Source organism: Parus major, chromosome 9 (assembly GCF_001522545.3).
Source record: "Parus major isolate Abel chromosome 9, Parus_major1.1, whole genome shotgun sequence".
Classification (NCBI taxonomy): domain Eukaryota; kingdom Metazoa; phylum Chordata; class Aves; order Passeriformes; family Paridae; genus Parus; species Parus major.
The window spans coordinates 6,525,918-6,546,386 of NC_031778.1; the positions used below are offsets into that span (position 1 = coordinate 6,525,918).

The 20,469-nt window shown below is 41.3% G+C and overlaps 1 protein-coding gene across 1 annotated transcript in view; it reads right to left on the bottom strand.

The window, feature by feature from the left end:
- Nucleotides 1-8,564: 8,564 nt before the first annotated feature.
- Nucleotides 8,565-20,469, bottom strand: part of SPSB4 (splA/ryanodine receptor domain and SOCS box containing 4) — a 77,335-nt gene continuing 65,430 nt past the window's right edge. Inside the window, exon 3 of the mRNA XM_015638332.1 lies at nt 8,565-9,878. Within this exon, the coding sequence (XP_015493818.1) occupies nt 9,751-9,878 (128 nt within the window). The 3' untranslated portion in view covers nt 8,565-9,750. The remainder of the gene's footprint in view (nt 9,879-20,469) is intronic.

Genomic DNA, 20,469 nt, shown 5'->3' on the forward strand with positions numbered 1-20,469 from the left:
TGGCCCTGCACATCCTCAAGGCTGCCCCGAAGGCAGGCTGCAGCCTTGGGCCTTGCTAGGGATGAGGGCACCTGAAATCCAGTGACATCCTCATGGCTGCAGCCCTGCACAGAAACCCAGCTCCGCTCCCAGCACGCTGCGGGACTGCACCTGCCCAGCACTTCAGTTCTGAGCCGGCCAAGGAGGGACACGGGTTGCCTTTGCTTAGAATTGCCAACAAAAAGAAATCTCCTCCTTTAGGTGTGCTGATTCTGGAGCCTCAGCTCAGAGCTGCTCATGGTTACTCTGAAGTAAAGCTCTGAGATCTAGGCTCTTTGTGCTAAGCAGGTTGTCAAGCTACAGATCTCTGCCCTTCACACTTGGTGCTGACAACTTCTCTGAGCTTCTTTTCCATTGCAGTGTTTCTCTCACACCAAGTGGCTTGGCTGCAAAAGGAAAAGCAGCACTGGGTTTTGTCCCCAGCCCTTACATATTTTAGTTTTCGTATTTTCCAGATTCTGTACTGAATTAGTACATAACTCTGAACTTCCTAGAAAGTGTTAGCAAGTTCTCTTCACAGTTTAGTTGGACAAAACAATATTTTTCCTACCCGAGAACCAAGGAAAATGTTTCAACTTCAGGCCCATAAAGGATAAAGAACAATGAATTGAGGAGAGCAATTTGGGAGGATGGGGCTTCATAACCTGAAGCTGTAATTAGACAATTAACCCCAATGTATAAATGGCCCAAAACTTAGAGAAGTGTGAAAGCATGTGTGACCCATATTCCATCTTGTGTGTAGCCTCGGCCAGGCTCTTGTACTGTCCCAGGTGTATCCTTTTTCTAATAAATACCAACTTTATTTCTTTTACACTGTCTTGCCTCTGTTGTAGGCAACCTCTCAGACATCATCAGTGGTTTGGATGTCAAAGGTCAGAGGTCGAGGGTCAGGGTCAACGGTCAGCAGCTCAAAGCTCAGGGGTAAAGGCTCAGAGGTCAGGCAGTCATGGTTCAGGTGTCAAGGCTTTAAGGTCAGGGGTCAAAGGTTGGAGGATTATAAGGTCAATGCTCAGGGCCAGGGTTTGAGGTTTCACTGCAATCGTCATGGGATTTCTCCCAGACCAAAGCTGCCAGTAACTGGGACTCTGGCTGCCCTTGGAGCCCCAGGTGACCTTGACACACTGGAGGACTGAGGTTTCTTTCCCATGGGAAAGGGGCACTGTTCTCATCCAGGCGCCTGCTCTCCAGAGCAGCAGCAAGGGAGGAGCTGCTGGCAGCCTTGCCTGGCTTCTGAAGGGCCTTCTTCAGGGCTGAAGTGAAGAAAAGCCAAGTGACTCAGTGTGCCTCTCCCTGGAAAGCAAAGGACATAATCTGTTGGTGGAACAGATATTAAGGTACCATGGGGAGGAATATTCTAGCAACACATTTCTGTCCTGGCCCCTTCTGTGTAGGAACAATTGTGGGACGTATGCAACACCTGAGGCTGCATGCAACTTTTGCTTGCTAAGTTCCTGAAGGAGAATGGCAATGCTTTTTCATGGGGCCATGAAAGTACATAGCCCCACTGTTGGAGGTGAAGATAAAGAAGCTGCCTCATGCAGCTCAAGGACCGCAGAAACTTTCTGCGTCCTGGCATATTTGGTGTGGAAGCACTGCCTCAAGTTGTACATTTAGGGTGTCAGTACCCATCTTTGGAAGGTGCTTTCCTAAAAGATTCAATATGTCATGTGATTTTCACTTTTCAGAGGTGGCTTTCGTGAAATTCCAGCAGCACATGTCTTTTGGACAAGATAAGCAGCTCCGCTGAGTCCTGGTATGCAGCTGATGTAGTGCCATGGGCACCACAACTTTTTGTTGTAGGACTTTTTCTTTGCGAGCAGCTGCTGGATGTTTTGAAGGGCTTTGGCATCTGTGAGAGTGAGAAGGTGGGATGGTACATTGAGCTTGAAGGACAATGTGTATCTCCAGGGAGCTGGATGCAGCTCAGTGGGTGCGAGTTATGTGTAGAGCAGCTGATGGCACAGAAAAGGTTCTAAAAGAGAGGGGCCGTTTTTCAATTGCCTTTTCTTTTGCAGCCCACAAACTGCACATGAAATGATTATTCCTTCCCCTCTACATGCAGGATCACATTCTGTCAGTGTCCAGGAGCCGGGATCCACAGCGGAGCTCTTCCTGCACTTCCAGGCCAGAAAAGCGCTTGGCTTTTTCCTAGGCATTGTCAGCACTCATCAAAACAACCACACGATGGGAGTGTGGACTTGGAAAAGAAGGAAACGGAGCCCAGCTCGAAACCATCCCCAGGTGCAAAGCTGTCGTTCCGATTGGGAACGGCTGGAAGGAACGACACAGAGCCAAGCTGGAAACGCCCCTGCTCTCAAATCAACTGTGTCAGGACAAAAAGACTTCACCGATCTTTCTCTTCCAAATGTAAGCTGTTATTGCAGCAGACTCAAACAGCAGCACGAATTTCTCTGTGCTAACAAAGCTTTTCACAATCGCAGAGACCTGGAAACATCTACCAAAATCAGAGCTCACAGAAGTGCCAGCTGAGAAAGCTCTTGCTGCTTGCAACTTCAGCTGCATCCATTAAATCCGAGCACTCAGCCTGCTATCGGCACTTTCCTTCTCAGCTCTAGGTACCATGCTAAGCCTTCAGCCAGGATCCAAAGGGAACGGCACCAGGGACGGCTCATGCACTAGAGCTGCCAGGACAGAAAGCTCAGGAGCTTGGAGTTTGCATTGCCCTTGACAGTTCAAGAACTCCAACCTAGAGAACTGCCTCTTGGAAAAGCCTTTAAAATCACTAATGTGCAGATCCAAACTTGCTTTCTTTGCCAAAGAGAGGAGCTAGAAGGCCAGCTGAAAAGAAATGGCATCATCTCCTCCAAAATGCACAACATCCAGGGACTGATCCCTTAAAATGTGCCGGAACACTGTTACTGGACGTGACTCAGGGCACCAGATCAGCTACACACCAAGTCTGAGCGTAGCTGTTCACCTTGTCCAAAAGATGTGCGCTGCCAGAATTTGAAGAAGGCCACCTCTGAGAAGTGGAAACAACATGACAAATTGAATCTTGCCCTGCGCAGGCGAGAGGGAGGGAAGTACATGCTCAGCTCCCTTTTAATCGCACTTCCGATGGCTTGAGGAAGCCCCTCCCTGTGCCTGAATTACTTTATTCCATTACAGAAATTCATAGTAAGCTCCTACCATGTTTCTGCATGACAGCCGAGTAGGTGTACGCCTACAAAACCATTCAAAAATTAGCTCTGTACAAACAGCAGAGCACTTAAATCCTGAGAACTCATTCATCTTTGTTTTCTTTGAACAGGAAAACCATGAAAGGGAAAGATCTTGATTAAATATATGACATCTGCTCTTTTTACTTAGCCTCTCTGTAAGAAGGGATGGTGTGAACATACACACCATTACTGCAGGATATATAGAGGATTGAATTTACAAAGATAATATCTTTAATGTGACTAATGCTGTACTCTAAAAGCCAGACCAGCTTTCAGGATATGCAGGCTGAAGCTTTGATCTTCAAGGCAAAATACAGCTTCAAACTTGTGATACAAGTTTAACTTGCACAATTAATCAATTATATCATCAAAGAAGGTTGTACCTGCAACACAGAGGGAAGATCCAGTAAGTCATTAGAGAGAGAAAAGGTGAGTTCAGCAGAACACACAGGAGCTACTGGTGGTTCAGGAATTGGAAAAATTGCAACAGGACACAGAACCAGTACATTTACCAACTCTCAAATTTCTCTGCAGCTTAAGAACTGTTCAATTTTAAACAGTTCTTAATCTGAATTTAATTTTGAAAACTGTTTGGATTTCAGTGAAATGTTTCTGTGTCTGAAAGCGTCTCTTCAGTTTCATTCAGCTGGTCTCATAAAAGACATCATTTGACCCTCCAATTGCTGTAATTTTAGCAAGACCATAAGAACTTCTTGATTCAGTAAGGAAACTCACAAAAGAAAAAAAGAATATATTTCTACAAATAAATTCCAAAACCAGAAATCAAACAAAACTTTAAAGCCTTAACTAAAGATAAAATAAATGAAAAGAGGGCATGATATAAAGCATCTTTTCTTTTCCAAAGTCAAAAAGTTGCCTGATCCATAAGGTTGGTATTTCAAAAGGATTAGAAGCATCTCCTCATGCCCAGTGGGATGCACATGTTCAGAAGATAAATGTTAGGAGATCTTTCCAGAGAGATAAAGTTCTGGGGAAAAAAAAACATTTATTTCACCTTTTAGTGCACATGAAACAACATCCTGGGATAGGTTCCTATCACAGCTGTCCATTTATCATCGGTTATTTGACAATTAAAAATGTTTGTTCCCAGTTCTGTTGGGGATGGGAATACCAAGCAATGCAAGGAACCAGCATCTCCAGATCTCTTTTTTTCACTCAGATTCAGCAGGAAGCTGGAAGTCACGGATCTCAGAGAAAATGACATTTCTGTATAAAAACTACAGATTTATTTCTCTTATTTTTTATGTGAGAATAATCACTGATTGTAAGGTTGTGTACAATATTCCTTATGGGGAAGGGTTAATGATGTGAGAGCAACTGAAGCATGGAGCTTTAAACTTCAACATTAAACCGCTCTATTATTAAAATCCATATTTATTTGTGCAATGCTCTTGTGACAGCTCAAAGAACTTTGATCTAAAACAAATTCTTACTTTAAATACTGCTGATCTTTCTGAAAAGGCAAATTAAACTGGGCTCACAGAATGTTGAAACACCCACCGTTTCCCAGAGTGAGGCCCCAGTAGAAGAGTCAAGGGAAATTGCATATAAAAGGCAAACACACAAGACAAAAGGTGCATAAGCTACAAATTAGGAATGGTCACTTGTGTCTTTGTGTGTATGTGCAGAATGAGGCCATTTGGGGGAACTGACCTTAACAACCGGACAGCTGTTAAATTAAAAACTTAATTAGGTCAGTTCAACAGCAAGCCACCAATGTGACATGTCCCAACATCCTCTGAGTGGGCTCTTGGAGTCACAAACAGTGAAGATGCTTCACTTTATGAATAGTAAAGGTGCCTTCCCCAAAGTGGATGGTGAGAAGAATGAAATTATGTATTGTCAATGAAGCTCAGTGTGGGAAACACAGCCTGAGTCTCAAATATCAGTGAGGTAAAAGATGCAGCAAGATTAGAAATGATGAATAAGTGAACTGGGTGGTTTTACTTGTGCCATGAAAACTTAGGGTCCATGAAAAAAAATGAAAAAACCAGACTGCTGTCTTTGATGTACACAGGAAATGGTAGAAGCAGGGATGGAGGGAGAATCAGCAAATAATCAAGAACATAAAAGTTTCTGGCACAACTTGGAATTAATCTCAGACCTTCTAGAGGCAAATTTAATACTCAAAATGTCCTTTCCCTTTTCTACATGGCTTTTTCCAATGGGGGTTTATTTATGCAATTAGATAGTAGACCTTGGGAAACATTTTAATACCAGCAGCACTTGATGCCAGGCCAAGTTTACCCAGGTAGCTACACTTTGGTTTTGGTTCAGTTCATCTCTACACAAGTCCTGATAGAATAGCTTAGGAGGATCCAAATCTTATTAATTCCCAAAAGTTAGAAGTTATCTCCAAATAACGTAAAACTTCAGTCCCCAAAATAATGTCACAGGTACCTTTACTGTACTTGAGAAGTCACTTCCAAATGCATATAGTGAAATTCTGGCCCCATGCCTTACAGCTGTTCACATTTTGTTACATAAGAAGCAGTGCACTTGCCTGATTTTCTCAGTAAAATGATAAACCATTTTCTGAATAAAAACATTCAGTAGTTTCCCAGGTTTGTGTGCAGCAGTTTCTTGTGCCTCTGCTAATCAAGTCTTAAGTGTGCTATAAGCATTTTATTCATTAGAATAGTGCATTTTCAAGTTAAGCTTGCAATTTGAATAACTTTGTAAAATCTGTTTTTCTTCTTAAAAAACAGGTAAATATGGAGGAAACGGATGCAGGCACCAGTGAGAAGATTCTGATCTAAGTGCCTCTGTGATGCTGACTTGTGACTGGTATTCGAAACTGGCAGCAGCATTTGTCATACATGAGGACTGGCAGAAATAAAATATCAGCTCATTTACGTGTTTTGTTTGCTTTTCTTCAGAACTCTGAAGACATCTGCCTTTCGTGGTGTAGCTTTCAAAAGGCAGAGAAACATACACGAAAATCCAGCCTACCTGTCTCCACTGTAAGCACCCCAAGTATGTTACAGTTATTAAAAACATGAGCTCTGCTTTTATATCTGCTGTCACCTGCAGAGATCAGAGCCTGTATGTACCTGACAAATTTTCACAGCTACACAAATGAAAGTGCGAGTACCTGATCCTGACACCTGTTTTAAACAGGATTTGCAAAGCTGCCTCCCAAGTGAAATGCAGAGCCACGTGAGCTCAGCCATCCATCCCTGGGTGCAGATGTGTTCCTGCTGCTGGAACTGCCCCACACTGAGCTCAGCTCTGCCAAGGACGGGGGCTGGGTACCCCCACATGTTCCTGCAGCAGTGCCAGTGGTGACAGAGCAGCTGTGGTTTTTGTCCAGAAGTTAATGAATTAAGGTCTGACAGGACAGGATGTGGAACTGGGTGCTATTACACAAAAGTGCAGAGCCCAGAGACATTCAGAGGCTTCTGAAGCAGTCAGTGGTAGAGCCTTGGGATGTTAAGGCTGTGCAACAAAGGTTTAGTGGGGAAGATGCTTCAGCTTTAAACAGCAACACTAAACACGTGATGGGGATAGAAACATAAACAACTTTTCTTTATTCCTTTCCCCTCTGAATTTACTTGTCCTTTATAGTGGGGCTAGAAGAAGAAAACAAGGCAAGCATTATTCTCCTGATCTCTGATCCTTTGTTCTCTGCCACACAGTACACCCAAATTTGCTTTAACGTACCTTCAGCAGGATTCAGCTTTGCTGCACATGTTTCAAAATGTTTCTATTTTAGACAATGCCTGCAGAATACACTCAGGTCTTCTCTGAAGCAACAGTTGCTTCGTGTAGAAAAAGAAAAAAACCAGGACATGGGGGGCATCCAGGCTGGTGTGTGTTGTATATTTTCCATGGCTCTATGCCTAAAGAGAACATTTCCCAGGGAGGAAAGTGGTCTTTTGGTCTCTTTTTGAAACAAGCAAATAAAGGCATTTCCACTTCATCATCACCAGACATTCTTTGGAGATAAATAGGGATGGATAAAGACCCTACATTCCTTTAAGCACACAGAATAAAAACCACAAAGATTCTAAAGGTTTAAAAATTGAAAACCATCAGCAAGGAACCAGAAAGTCTGGCTTCCCCTTTGAACACTGCTCTCAGCCTCAACAAGACACATTTTTTCGTTCAACTTTCTCACAACGTTCACCTAACTACACTTGCCAGGACATTTTGCCAAATTAGAGAAACTGCTGCAGAAACCATCTGCTTGACATTGCTTACATATAATAAAGTATGGCTCAATACAATGTATTGGAAATGTTTGGGGATCTTTACATGGGAACCAAAAGCAGCAGTGCTGACTCAGGCAGATCTCCCGCTGATGTCAGTGGGAATTGTACCTGAATGAGCTCTGCTGGAGCTGGTACAGAGCTCGCTGTGCAGCGCCTGCCACTGACAGGAGAACATGTGGTTATAGTTTAACAATACAAACTGTAATGGAGATGAGAAGGACATTTTATAGCATTTCTGCCTTGCTGCTCTTTTATAACTATCAAAAACACTTAAATGATTTGTACACGTCTGCTCTGTAACAGCTTTTCCCAGCTTCAAGTGAACACTGAGAAACTGCTCCAAAGTTAGGTTCTGCCTCAACAGCAAGAGTTTATCTGTTGATATAAAAACATGAACAACAGAAAAACTACATGTATAGACTAAAATAAAACTTCCAATGTACCTACTGAGACAAAAGGCATACATAAAATAAAGCAAGCAGGAAAAGTAAGGAATGTGGATCACTGCTGCAGTTTCTTCCCCTTTCGAAAATTAAGGGAAGGAATGCAGTATGTACCTCTCAACTTAAGTAAAAGCAAGTCCAAAAGAATTCCATGTTGAAGCTTGCAGTTAAGCCCAGACAATCAAATATTAGTTATTTAACTTTTGACATCCCTGTATTACCTTGCCCTTGTTGCTTCCACTCTTGCTTGTGTTCCTGTATCTCACATTTCTCTTTTCCAGCTGGAACTGTAATTGTGTTCCCAGGGGTGAGTGAGAGCAGGGCAGCCATCTGTGGGTCACTGCCTTTGCCTGGATCATCAGTGCACAGCACTCAATCTCCAACCTGCCTCAAAAGCACCAAGTCCCAAAGCACAGCTTGGCACAGAAGTGGGGTTTTGTTCAGAGGAATCTGACCAGAATGGTGTTGAAAACAAGAGCACGGCCATACTCAGGGTGAATGGGATAAATCAAGAATGGGACAGGCCACTGCCTACCATGTCTCACACAGGAACCCAGAGCAGCAATTCCACAGAACCACCAAACAGGAACATTTTCAAAGCTGCACAAGGAACTGAACTTCAGCTCTGTGCAATGAGCAGTTTTAACGCTTCATCAAAGGAGATGGGAGTTTTACTTTGGACAGTAGACTTTATTAGAAATTTTCTCCTCATTCATCAGTAAATTCACATTAAAATATGCTGAAGGCAGCTCAGTCTAAACATTTGACATTCTGCTGTAACAACAACTTCCAGTTTAAAAACTAGATAACTGATTCAGGCAGATAACTTGAAACATGTAAGAAACCCAAACAGAAAGCAGCATCTTTAAAAAAAGGGATGAGCCTGAAAAACTGACACATTTCAGATGGAGCGGGGGAAGAAAAAAGAATCAGTCACCCCAAGATGGGAAACAGTTAAATGAGAACTCCAGACACTAAATAGATAAATAAACATTATAATCACACACACATTAAAAAGAAAACAAAGTACTTAGAGTTCATACCACGTAAAAATTATGATTTGTTTTTTTTTTTTAAAAAAAAGGAAGTGACAAGCTTCCTAAAATATGAATATACTAAATTCTTGGGACAATGAACACTTTGTTATAAACTACAGAACTTTGGAGGGACTAGATTTGGTCTTTGAAAACAACAAACTGCAACTTACTGTTACCAAGTCCAGAAACTGATCTGACACATAAATTGTTTGTTTCTTCTCATGTTTTCAAACCACATTCTCTTCTTCTAGACAATAATCTGCTTTTTTTAAACATTAGAAGTTTTAGGTATTATTGGCCTAATTATGTTGAGCACTGAACATGCAGAACTCTCAACAACTCTGCATACCGAGGTTTAAATATTTTTCAAAAGTTACTGTCAAGACTTTTCCTTTGATAATTTATTTTTATTTATTGGCATAAAGTATAGGAGAGAGAAAGAAAAATGAAAATCATAATATTGAAAAATGCTCTGCCTGCATGACAGTGAATCTTGCAGGCAAGATTTTCTATTGGCATTTACCAGAGGCAACAAAGATAAACAAATCAATGTATAAGAGATGAGAATTATAGCCTTCAGGACTGTAAACACAACAGGAAACAGGTAACACATGAACCTCAATCAAATCAATGTTTTCACATTCTTTAGTAGCTCCCCCACAGTAATTTGCTTTCACCGGTTCAGAAAAAAAATATACATTAAAAATTAAATAACACTTAAGTGTCCATCACAAAGATTTATATTTTGCTGTAAACAATTTTCTGCCATTTGCATTGATGAAGTCCAATGTGAGGCCAGAGGGTTCTAGATGTCTTATTGGTACTGTAAATAATTTTTCAGAGACAGAGGCAAAGGTAGAATTTCTATGTCATGCAGGCGGTCTCTGCCAAGAGCAAAACGAATTGATCTTCGGCACAAGTCCATTAAAGGCAGGGGTTCCGCTGGAAAAACAGGAGAAAGAAAAGGAATGTTAATTTTTCAGCATCTCTATTTACAGACAATGCTTTTTTATTAACAGAGATTCTGTATTCTATCGATCAGTCATAAAGATAGCAATGGTACTGGGAGAACGTTTGTATCTTGAGGCAGAATTTTCTACATTTCACCCATAGTAAGGGGCTGCAAAGTCTCACACTGAGCTTCTTTATCTGCAAGGTTTAAAACAATAATGCCAAACCACTCTATCAAGCATGAGAAGTTACTACATTTCCAGATCTCAAACAAGACAGGGAGTTTCTACTGTGTTTATAACACTTCTACTGTGTTTATAACACAACATTCATCATGTTGTGTTAACACGAACTACACTGGCAACTTCTGACCTTTAGATCCCAGTTCCTTCTGCGTCTTAGGAACTGGAAATGGCACTTAGGGGTAACCAAACTTCTCAGCCAACAGTGCTTTTCCTGCAACACTCTATTAGCCTTTCTTTCTAGGAAGTCCCTTGGAAGAAAAAAACTAAACAAAACACCCTTGAAAATCTAGAGGAAACATAATCTTTTCCTCTGTGAATAAATTAGTGGAGGAGGATTTGGCTGACTGGAAGGCAGAGTGTGTGTTCCCATATGTATGCACACAAACACCCCCAAAATATATAAACAACATCTTCAGATGTCTTAAGTTTAATTTAATCAAAGTGAATTAAGTATCTGCCAGAAATGCCTCGCTGATAGCACTTTAGACTGGAGACCCAAACACTGACCCCCAGCATCTCAAACCATCTCACTCTGTATCCCATCCTGGCCCACAAAGCTCACACAGAATTGCAGGAACATCATCAGATTTCCACCTAATAGTAGCAGGAATCATCTCTGTGACTGCAGTGTTGGCAGTGGAAATCCTTTTGCCACAGGAGCTGGAATAAAGCTGTGAAGTCTTGTACCAGTTACCGCTATCTTTAAGAATTCCAACCAGATGGATTTTGTTCCACATGCTGGCTTAAAAGGGTAAGAACTTAAAAGATTAGAGGAAACTTTTCTTCTTTACATGATAAAAGAATTGCAGCCTTAAAAACCTTACTAGCACGCTCAAATGGAGGGGAAAAAAGTACTGTGCCTATATTGTAGTGACAACATTTCATAAACTTGACAGATTTCTTACAAGTGCTCAACATTGCAGAGTACAGCACTCTGGCTTTATCAAGATCTGTTTTATGTGTCACACAGAGATTTACACACACTGCCTAGTGGAAGGTGTTCCCTCATGGCAGGGGGGTGGAACCAGATGACCTCGAAGGTCCCTTTTAACCCAGACCATTCCATGACTTTATTCTATAATTCTGTGTTAATCTATCAATCAGTTAGCTGATACTTTTAGAACTACTTGGAAAAAAAAGAAAAAAATCATTACAAAGCACAAAATACCCAGTTAAGGACTGGTTTTATATGCTGGAATTGTCTGCTCTGGTGACACACCACTGACTTAATGGATTTTCCATCATTTATCCCAGCATCACATTTGATTTGTGTCGTCCACAGTTCCCTATATTTTCCCAAAGTGGCTGCAAAAAAGCTTAGAAAGCATTCTGAAAGACTAAAAAGCTTTTTTAGCTTATAATCACTTCAGTGACTTGATATTGAGTCTACTCTTGACAATACACCTCATTGATAATTTTACCTATTAAAAATTACAATGTAAGAGCCCTCACATTCCATTAATAAAGCAACATTTTCTCTACATCACTGATCTTAGTTTTCATTTTTTTCCACAGCAGAATTATGGATGCTAAATCTTAAGGGATGAAGCTGTAAAATTCATTAACCAGGATTAATAAGCAGGAGCAAAAATAGCTCATGAGTCCTGGGACACAATACAACACATCTTACACCATAAACAACAATTTTCTGAGTATCTTCCTACAATCTCTGAGGTCCCATTAGGAAGATCTAAAATGAGGACTATGAGTGCTTAAAGCCATTAACTTACCATGTGGTCTTTTTTTTTCCCTAGACAAAGGAATATGTAAAATGTAACCATCTGTGCAGCCAGGAACAGTGTTAACCCCAAACTTCAAAACACAATTTAAGGAAAGGTTAAATTATTTTTCAAGCTTGAAATGCTAAATGAATGTCTCCTGCCTCACTTCTACAGGGAATTTTCAAATGCTGAAGAAAATGCCCTCAAGTGTTTTCAACAGCTGCTAAATTGCACATACTCAATGTGTTTTTTCAACTTGAAAATTGAACTATATTCTTTTTATTCTACCTGACAGCAGTTCAAACCTACAACAAATTCAGAACAGGTTAGTCCTACAATACTAAATAAAAAATTAAGTTTTCTGGGGTGCTGCCTGTAAGAACTTGAGAAAAAATTGCATTAATAGCATTTTAAGTTAAAAGTGTATGTGCAGAGTCCTAAATGAATAAAAATTGAATTCAGAAAAAGAATTTAATAAAAAATAGTTGGTTTTTTTTAAAAAAAAAAAAGTTTAATAAGAAACAGTTTATGGGACAAAGGTAGAGCTATAAAATTAAAGACTGACAATTTTCAGGCAGCCTAACTTGACAGAACCATTATTAACCACTTGGTGTGCACCTGAATACTGGCACTTCCCTTTCACCACATCTCACTTTTTTACTATGTATTTTACAAAGAAGGAATAAAAAGACCACGAGTAACTCAGTCCTTCCAGAGGGGAAAGGACAGGTTCAACCTCAGGATGTTGCCTTGCCACCTGAAACACACACACAGACTCGATGCATCCAAAACGCTCCACAGCACGTTCAAATCGTATTTCCAAAATGCTGCTTTCATTTGAGATCATACAAATACTGCTGAGAAGACTCTGATAATGCAAGAGATGGGAAGATGAATACTCTGAAGACACATCATTAGCTTTAAATTGGCTACAGAAAGAGCCTTTCTTTCACACCTTTAAATATTTACCTTTGAAAAACTTTCAAATCCAGGGATATTAACTGTTTGTCAGAACATCCCACTAATTTTAATGTACATTAGGTATACCAAGAGTTGTATTTTTAAAACAATCCCCAATGGATAGGAACTGCAACATTCAAGGCCCCCAGAAGAACGTGAACTATTTTTCCAAAGTTATGTGAACTCCAGTTAAGTCCTTGCCATTAGAAAAAAGGAGGAATGGATTGTTGAGCTGGAATGCAAAACTGCAAAGAAAACATAATTCACAAGAATGGCTCTTTGTACTGAACTCCTAACCAGGCTAAGAAATCCAAGGTGAGACACTCCAGGGCAAGGGAGCAAGCTTTGCACAGGAAACCCAGTGCTTCCTCTGGGCTGCAGCAGCACCCGGAGAGAAACGGCAGCTTTTGGGTATCACAGCTCCACACCACCTTCCTGAACACACTTTAACTAATCACCTTCTCATTTGAAATTTACTCTGAGACCTCTTCACCCAAAGGTAGCTCCTCATACCTGCCACGTTACAGAAAATTATTTTTCAAGGAAATAAAAAAAATGAATTTAAAAAATACTGCTTAATTGACACATCAGAGTTCAATTCCTGTGTCTCCCCTTTGGGTACCAGTAGTTTTAAAAAAAGACTCATTTGCAAACCTTCCTTTCCATACATTACAGTCACACCCAGGGGGACACTTTGGCAGAACAACCACAGCCCTTCTTACCCAGAGCTGCATTTCACCAAGAGGGCCACTCCACAATATAGCTTAAGTGGCTATTTAACATAGCAGCTAATGACTTAAAAATCGCTTAAATATATATTTAGTTAATTATATTAATTAAAATAGCTATTGAGTAACTATTCAGCTATTAATAACACAAAATAACTGTGTTATTATACATACAGATATATTCATTTTAATGGTGTCACTGCTGGGTTAAAGACAAAGGCAAAGAAACGTTTGTAACCAGACACAACCCTGTGCTCCTGAGCATTCCTCCAGTGCACATACATTTTTGAGAGCAATTTGCACATCATTACCAGCTGAAAAGTTCATTTAGTTTTGGCAACCTGTAGTTATTTAACAATCTGGCGCTCCAGCAAGGCTGCCTCCTCTCTGCAAACAGGCTTTTGTAGTTGAGATAAAGTCATCTAGCAGCTGATAACACTAAATGTTATTAACTGCAATGTTACATATGGCTCACACAAAAGAGCAGCTCTTAGCAGACAACGCTTACTTGCCAAATGACAATACTATTTTTTAAAATAAATTTGTAAAGCTCTAACAGCACCTTGTGTTCATGGCTTTTGTTAATCTATGAAGAATGTATTTTTATTTCATCTTATAAAAGCAGAGATGACTTGGAGGGGGAACCACAATCAACAAAATTAAAGCTGGGTGAAAGAAAAAGGAAGTTGTCGTAAGAACTGATGTCATCAGAACTTGAGAAATATTTTTTTTTTAGTTATTTTACATGCATACCTAAGACAGTGAGCATCGTTATATTTTGATAGTTTTGGCCTTAAACTTATTAAAGAGCACTTATATTCAGCAATCCGTGTTAATGTTTCAAATTGCTGAAAGGAAGTTTTAAAGTCAGATTCAAAACAAAACAAACAGCGTTAGGAGACAGAGATGTGACTGCACACCATTAAATAAGTGAAGGAAATCTCTCCAGTCCTAGCTTTGCTTTTCTCACAAGGGATGAGCCAGCAAAAAGGAGCTGAAGCCACAATGCCTCAAGAAAAGGAAATGTAAAGTCTTGCAGAAGTGCTGCATACCTGGTGCACAGAGAGGAGTCTGGAAAGGGAGGAAAAAGCAGGATGCCACTGCTCATATCATATCCTGATGCCACTCTTCGTGTCCTACCTGGTGTCATGGGCACTGCCATGCCCGTGCACTGGCGCTGTTTAACTCCTCTCTTTGTGTGGGGCACCAGGAAGGAGAAGCCACTGCCATCCCTGCCCCTCTGCCCAGGGCACGGCTGGCCAGGGGTGGCCAGGCAGGCGAGGCTCACTGCAGGATGCACTGGGATGGAGGTGGCCGTGGCAGCAAATTACCGTGGGCTGTGCTGGGATGGCCCCGGTGGTGGCGCCTCGTGACCCCTGGAAAAAACTGCACTTGAGCTGCTTTGATTTTCTTCTTAAATATGTCATTACAGAAGTGTTAGCAACCTCTCCAATTGGGCCAGCAGCATGTCCATATTCAGAACCATCAGAAATTGGCTCTGTCAGACATGGTGGAAGCTTCTAGCAGCTTCTCACAGAAGCCACTTCTGTGGCCCTCTCCAGCTACCAAATCCCAGGCTGTGCCAAATCAACACACCTGGGCACAAGGTTTTCTGTATTTTCTGTACTTTCTGGCTATTGCCCCCTTCTCCTTCCTGCCCCCCTAGTCTTTATCTAAGTCAGCAGCAGTCCAGTTCTGCCCAGCACTGCCTTTCATTGCTCCATTTTCACCTCATACTTTGCCAAAATCAGTGAGCATCATGATCTTCAGAGGGATGAAAAGCCTTGCCCCAGAATGTGCTCCAGTATGGACACGAGACATCAGTCTTACACTGGGCCTGGTGGGACTTCCACATCCAGAAAGTGGGAAGGGAAAGCTTCTCCGTGGCTTGTCAGCACTCAGCTGATGTCTCCCTGCTCTGAGGGACAATCCTCTGTCCCCCACCAGGGCACCTGAGTGCCCACTGTACTACAGACTGCAGCACACTTTTGTTAAATCCTCTTTCCTCAATTTTTATCCCTCCTCCAGCTATTAAGACACCTGCTAAGAGGTAACGTGGCCTAAGCGTTTCCATTAGGGTGATTTAGAGTATGCAGAAAATTTTAACTACCATTTAATTATCACACACAATAAGCACACAAATATGTGTAAGCCAGGAGTTTTCCTTCCAACCTTTGTGTCAAAGCCTAATTATTGTTTTAATTTTACTCAGTACAGGCCAAATTCTTTCCAATGCATAATAGGGTACATAAATACACCCCTTGTGACATATTTATGGCTTCCCTGATGCAACTGATGGAAAATTTGAGCTGTGTTCCTCAAATGGCACAATCTAGAGAAAGGAAATTGCAAATAATATATTAAAGAACACAGGCTATGACCAGCCATAAAAAATGCTAATAAATCACCTAACAGCAATGCAAACTCGGACAAAGGATAACACTTATCTATTTTCCCCACAGATGTCTTTAAGCTCTGCAGCCTAAACCAGTGAAGCACCTTAGAAACCACATTTAAATCGCGGTCCAGGCGTTCCAGAACAATCACCTCCCTGAAGAAATCTGCAATTCCAATGGGCACATTGTGATTTTCAGGAGAGCGCTTTCATTCTTCCCTAAGTCACAGGTTTATCCATCTCTCCCACCAGCAGCAGCCCCTTCCCAGGCAGCCGGGAGCTTTAGCACCCGCCTCTTGCAAAGCTCAGGGTGGCAGATGGGGAGATTTTGTGTTATCAGGCACGGCTGATAAGGAGGCACTGTCTCCAGCAGTTGTCTGCCAGCACAAATAAAGCTTTGTGCTGTCCACACCCGCCCCTTGCTTTTAGCAGGCACGGTGGGGAAGGTGAAATACAAAAACAACACAAACACCGCCCTGCATTTGAGCTCACCCGCATCCCACAAAAATTCCGCACGTGAAATTTAATATGTTAAAGGGAGAAAGGAAGGCAAGAAAGCTTGTACGGAGGGAAGGACTCAAAGGTAACCCTCCCCCCATCCTCCTCTACATGCCTGGGTTGGGAAGGGAGAATTGGTTTACAGGTTTGTCTTTTAAGTGTTAACTGCAGTTAAAGGCAGTTCAAAACTTCAATCAAGCAGCATTTAGCAGAATTAAGCTGAAAAAGCAGCAGTGAACAAGCAGATATTCTGCAACATCATTTGTTTTCAGTAAATGCTTTCCAGCTGTGCTTTCTTGAGAGGAAAATGGTTGAAAAGCAGAACAGAATGAAAACAAACCAAAACCAAGCCCCAAAGCCAGTGGCCTCTTGTTACGGCTTGGATAAAGAATCTGTCCTTTAAGCACAAATGCACAGCTCCATGCAATGTCTTTTTTTGCAGATTGGAGTTTGTAATCTCCTGGGAGGTAGGCACACAAGACTCAGACAACAGATCCTGACTCATGAACACCAGAGCCTAGATTCAAATAATTCAACACAGGCTTAAAATTCGCTCCTGAAGATTCCAATTTAGTAGGTTTAAGCATAGGCCTAAACTTTTTTTTAATCATACTGGTTATAGGAGTGTTCTTAGAAAAGTGATTTGTCTGTGTACATTTGTAGGAAAGCTGTATTTATAGTCATACAAATCTATATCTGCAGCAACCCCTCTGATAAGCTCCTCATGGCCTCTAATAGTTCTTAGCCTCTAGGCAGGGTTAAGACCCACCCAAAACAGGGCCCTGATCCACCACATTTCATATGAAGAACAGGCACAGTATAAAGTCTGGCCCAGGCAAAATCTACAGGCACACCTTACTGTGGAAACTCACCTGAAAATCTTTTTCTGAATTACAGATGCTAATTTAAATGTATATATGTATCATAATAATCCAGTTTCTACCACCAAAACCAAGGGTATGACACATTTTAAAACATTTTACCACACTATTTCTACAGTTTAGATTAATATATTGGCTGTATCTGATTCAGAGACTGCAAAACAGATAACAAGGAATTTTAACAGCAAGCAAGTGGCTTTTTAAAAAATGCAGCAAAGCCATGCCATATCTTGGTAAATTTGCATGGTCACAAAGAGCATAAGCAAAAACAGTGGCCACTTCCCTTCTGAAACAGAAAGGACACATGAATTCATTCCCTATATGCATCAGGAAATGCAAATAAGGATGGGCTGGAAGGATTTCCCTTCTGGCCTTGATTTGTTTGCTCTTCTCCTTCCCTCAGATATTTCCACGTCTCAAGCTTTGCTCTTGAACACATTGCAAAGGTAAATTGGGACAGTTGTTTCAGTGATAATTTAAATGTTTTGTAGTAGCAAAGACACCAAAAATTAACAGACACTCTTTAAAACCAACAAACAAAACCATGTGCTTGACATCACAGATGAGCCTTAGCTACCACCACAGGCTCCTTGGCTCTTCCCTGATCAAACTTCCCCAAATTTACCACACTGGGAATGAAAATTTGGCTCAGGTTAATCTCTAATGTATATTTTATAGCTTTTAATCTCAGAAACACATTTATCACCATTAAATTCAGCTTGTGTGCCAGCCCATAAAGAGGGAAGTTAAAATATATCAAGGTGAGAGAAGATTAAAGCTTGGATGAGAATTTCACTGAGCAGATACACTGGAGTTCAAAGACAATGTTGTTCAGGGGTTATGGACAGATTTATAGACAAAGTAATAACAGAGAAAGTTGAAGGAAAGTTCAGGATTCAAGGATGAACCACTGCAGACAACTATTGCAACAGGCACCTGCACACTGCACACTGACTGAAATACGCTGAAACATTCCTTGCATTTTACCTCTTCAAGAGATGTGCTTCATAAATGGGCACATGAAATAGCATACATAGGCACTCACCTATAAGCACCTTTATGGCTGTGAACAAGTCCTTATTGCTCAGGAAAAGGGGGCAGGAAGCCAAAGATATTTTTGGTGAACCTCTTCCAATTCCTTTAATTAATTTACACATTTCTGCCTTAATAGCATGACATCAGATGAGGAGGTTTCTTGGTTGGAAACCTAATCATACTGATTAGAATATCCTAAAATTCAAACTTGTACGATTTCACAGCTGTTCTAAAACATTTTTTATTTTGGGTTTGCTAATCAAGGATGAGAAGGGGAGAGGGAAAGGGAAGAGAATGAATGGGGAGCATACAAAGAACCAAAATGTTGGCACTACGTGCTGAACCCAGTGGGCTCCTGGTTGCCTGACTGCCCCCTCTGCCCTTCTCCCATTGGCCTCTTTTTTACCTGTTGCATTTTGTGCGACATATTTATTCATTGTGGGACAATGAAGTAATCCCTGTCATCTTTCCTTGCACTGTGCCTAGCATGCTGGAGCCTCACCACAGTTCCTCCACACTACCATAATGAAATAACACACCCCCATTCAACATTTCCACTGCTCCCAACTCCCTTTCTCAGCTGGAACCTCTCACAATAGTTTTCTGTGTGCCAGTTTAATATTACACCAAAATTGTTTACCCTAGTTAGCAATTAAATTGATTCAAAGCATCTTTTGCACCACACTACATCTTTCTTTAAAGTTTCACCGTATTGACAGGTAACAGAACTGATGACTCACCTACTTATATTACTACAAATTGTGCTGAGCTGTTTAAGACAATTAATATTTGACTATATTCCTCATATCATTGTTACACGACATTTTCTCAACTACTTCAGTTTAAATTACCCAGAGGCTCCAACATATGCAGATTTTCTCAAACCAAGCAGCATGTCATTTAAATTTTAATGCAGTTGTATACAAGCTAATGATCTCTAGTGGAGATTTACAAACAATAGACCTGACTCACTTTATTATTCTAGTTTTGGTATTAACAGAATTACATTGGAATAAATCTGGACCCATGAAGTTGCAATTAAGCTAAATATAATGAATTTGATCCCATTAGTTTAGTACCATTTTTATTCTGGACTTGTTAAAAGTGATTTTTTTTTTTTCTTAAGTACCATAATCTTCACCAGCAGAAAATGGGTACTGGAGATGATCTGAATTATTTTCATACTGAATTTAGGATTCATCATTGTTCCTGGCATGCAAACACAGCTGATGCTCTCTGAACACATTTCTAAAGCATTCAGTTTGAACACAAATGCACTCTCATAGCACAGATAGAGCACACAGGGCTGCCTCCACTCACCATTGTGCAGCTCTTCTCAATCACAAACTCTTGTTGCCATCTTTCAACGCTGGCAGAGCTCTGTCTGAAATGTCACGCCCCTTTGCCCTGCCTACAATCAGCACTCCTGACATGTCATCTTACAAACCCCATTTCTGAGAAATACGAGTGTGGAAAGAGGATTTCCGTATTATGCATTCTACAGCCACTGTAAGAGATGTGTTATCGCCCCCCAAGCCTCTGAAGCACCAGCACAAACCCAGCGATGGGATTGGAGAGGTGAGAGGGTAGAGGTGGGCTACAGAGTGGTTTAAGTTGGCTATAGAGTGCTTTAGGTGGGCTACAGGGTGCTTTAGGTGGGCTACAGGGTGGTTTGCCACCTGAAGTGACTTTTCTTGTTCCTAGGTATCTGGGGGAGGGGGATACAACATTAAGATGGGGGTGTCACAAAAACACCCCTGGAATTTCACACAGGATTCCTAGAATCTGATAGCTAACTCAAGTTTCACTCACACTGAATTTCTTCACCTCTAGGGCAGCATCACCAAGCAAAACTTTCCTGTACTTGGTCCTTCTGAATACATGGACAGCCTGAGCCCCCTCTGAGCTGTCTTCTCTGGCCAGAACAGATGAAAGGGGGGGTGGCAGCTGGGATGGACCTGCTGTCATTCCCCACCCATCCATCAGCCTACTCCTGACAACACTGCTTAATGTATTTTGAGAACTAGGCCTGCAGGATAATACCAATCATGACTTCTCCCTGTCCTCTGCAGCCTACCAGATCCAGCCAGCCAACACATTTCCTTTGGATCTCTCAAAC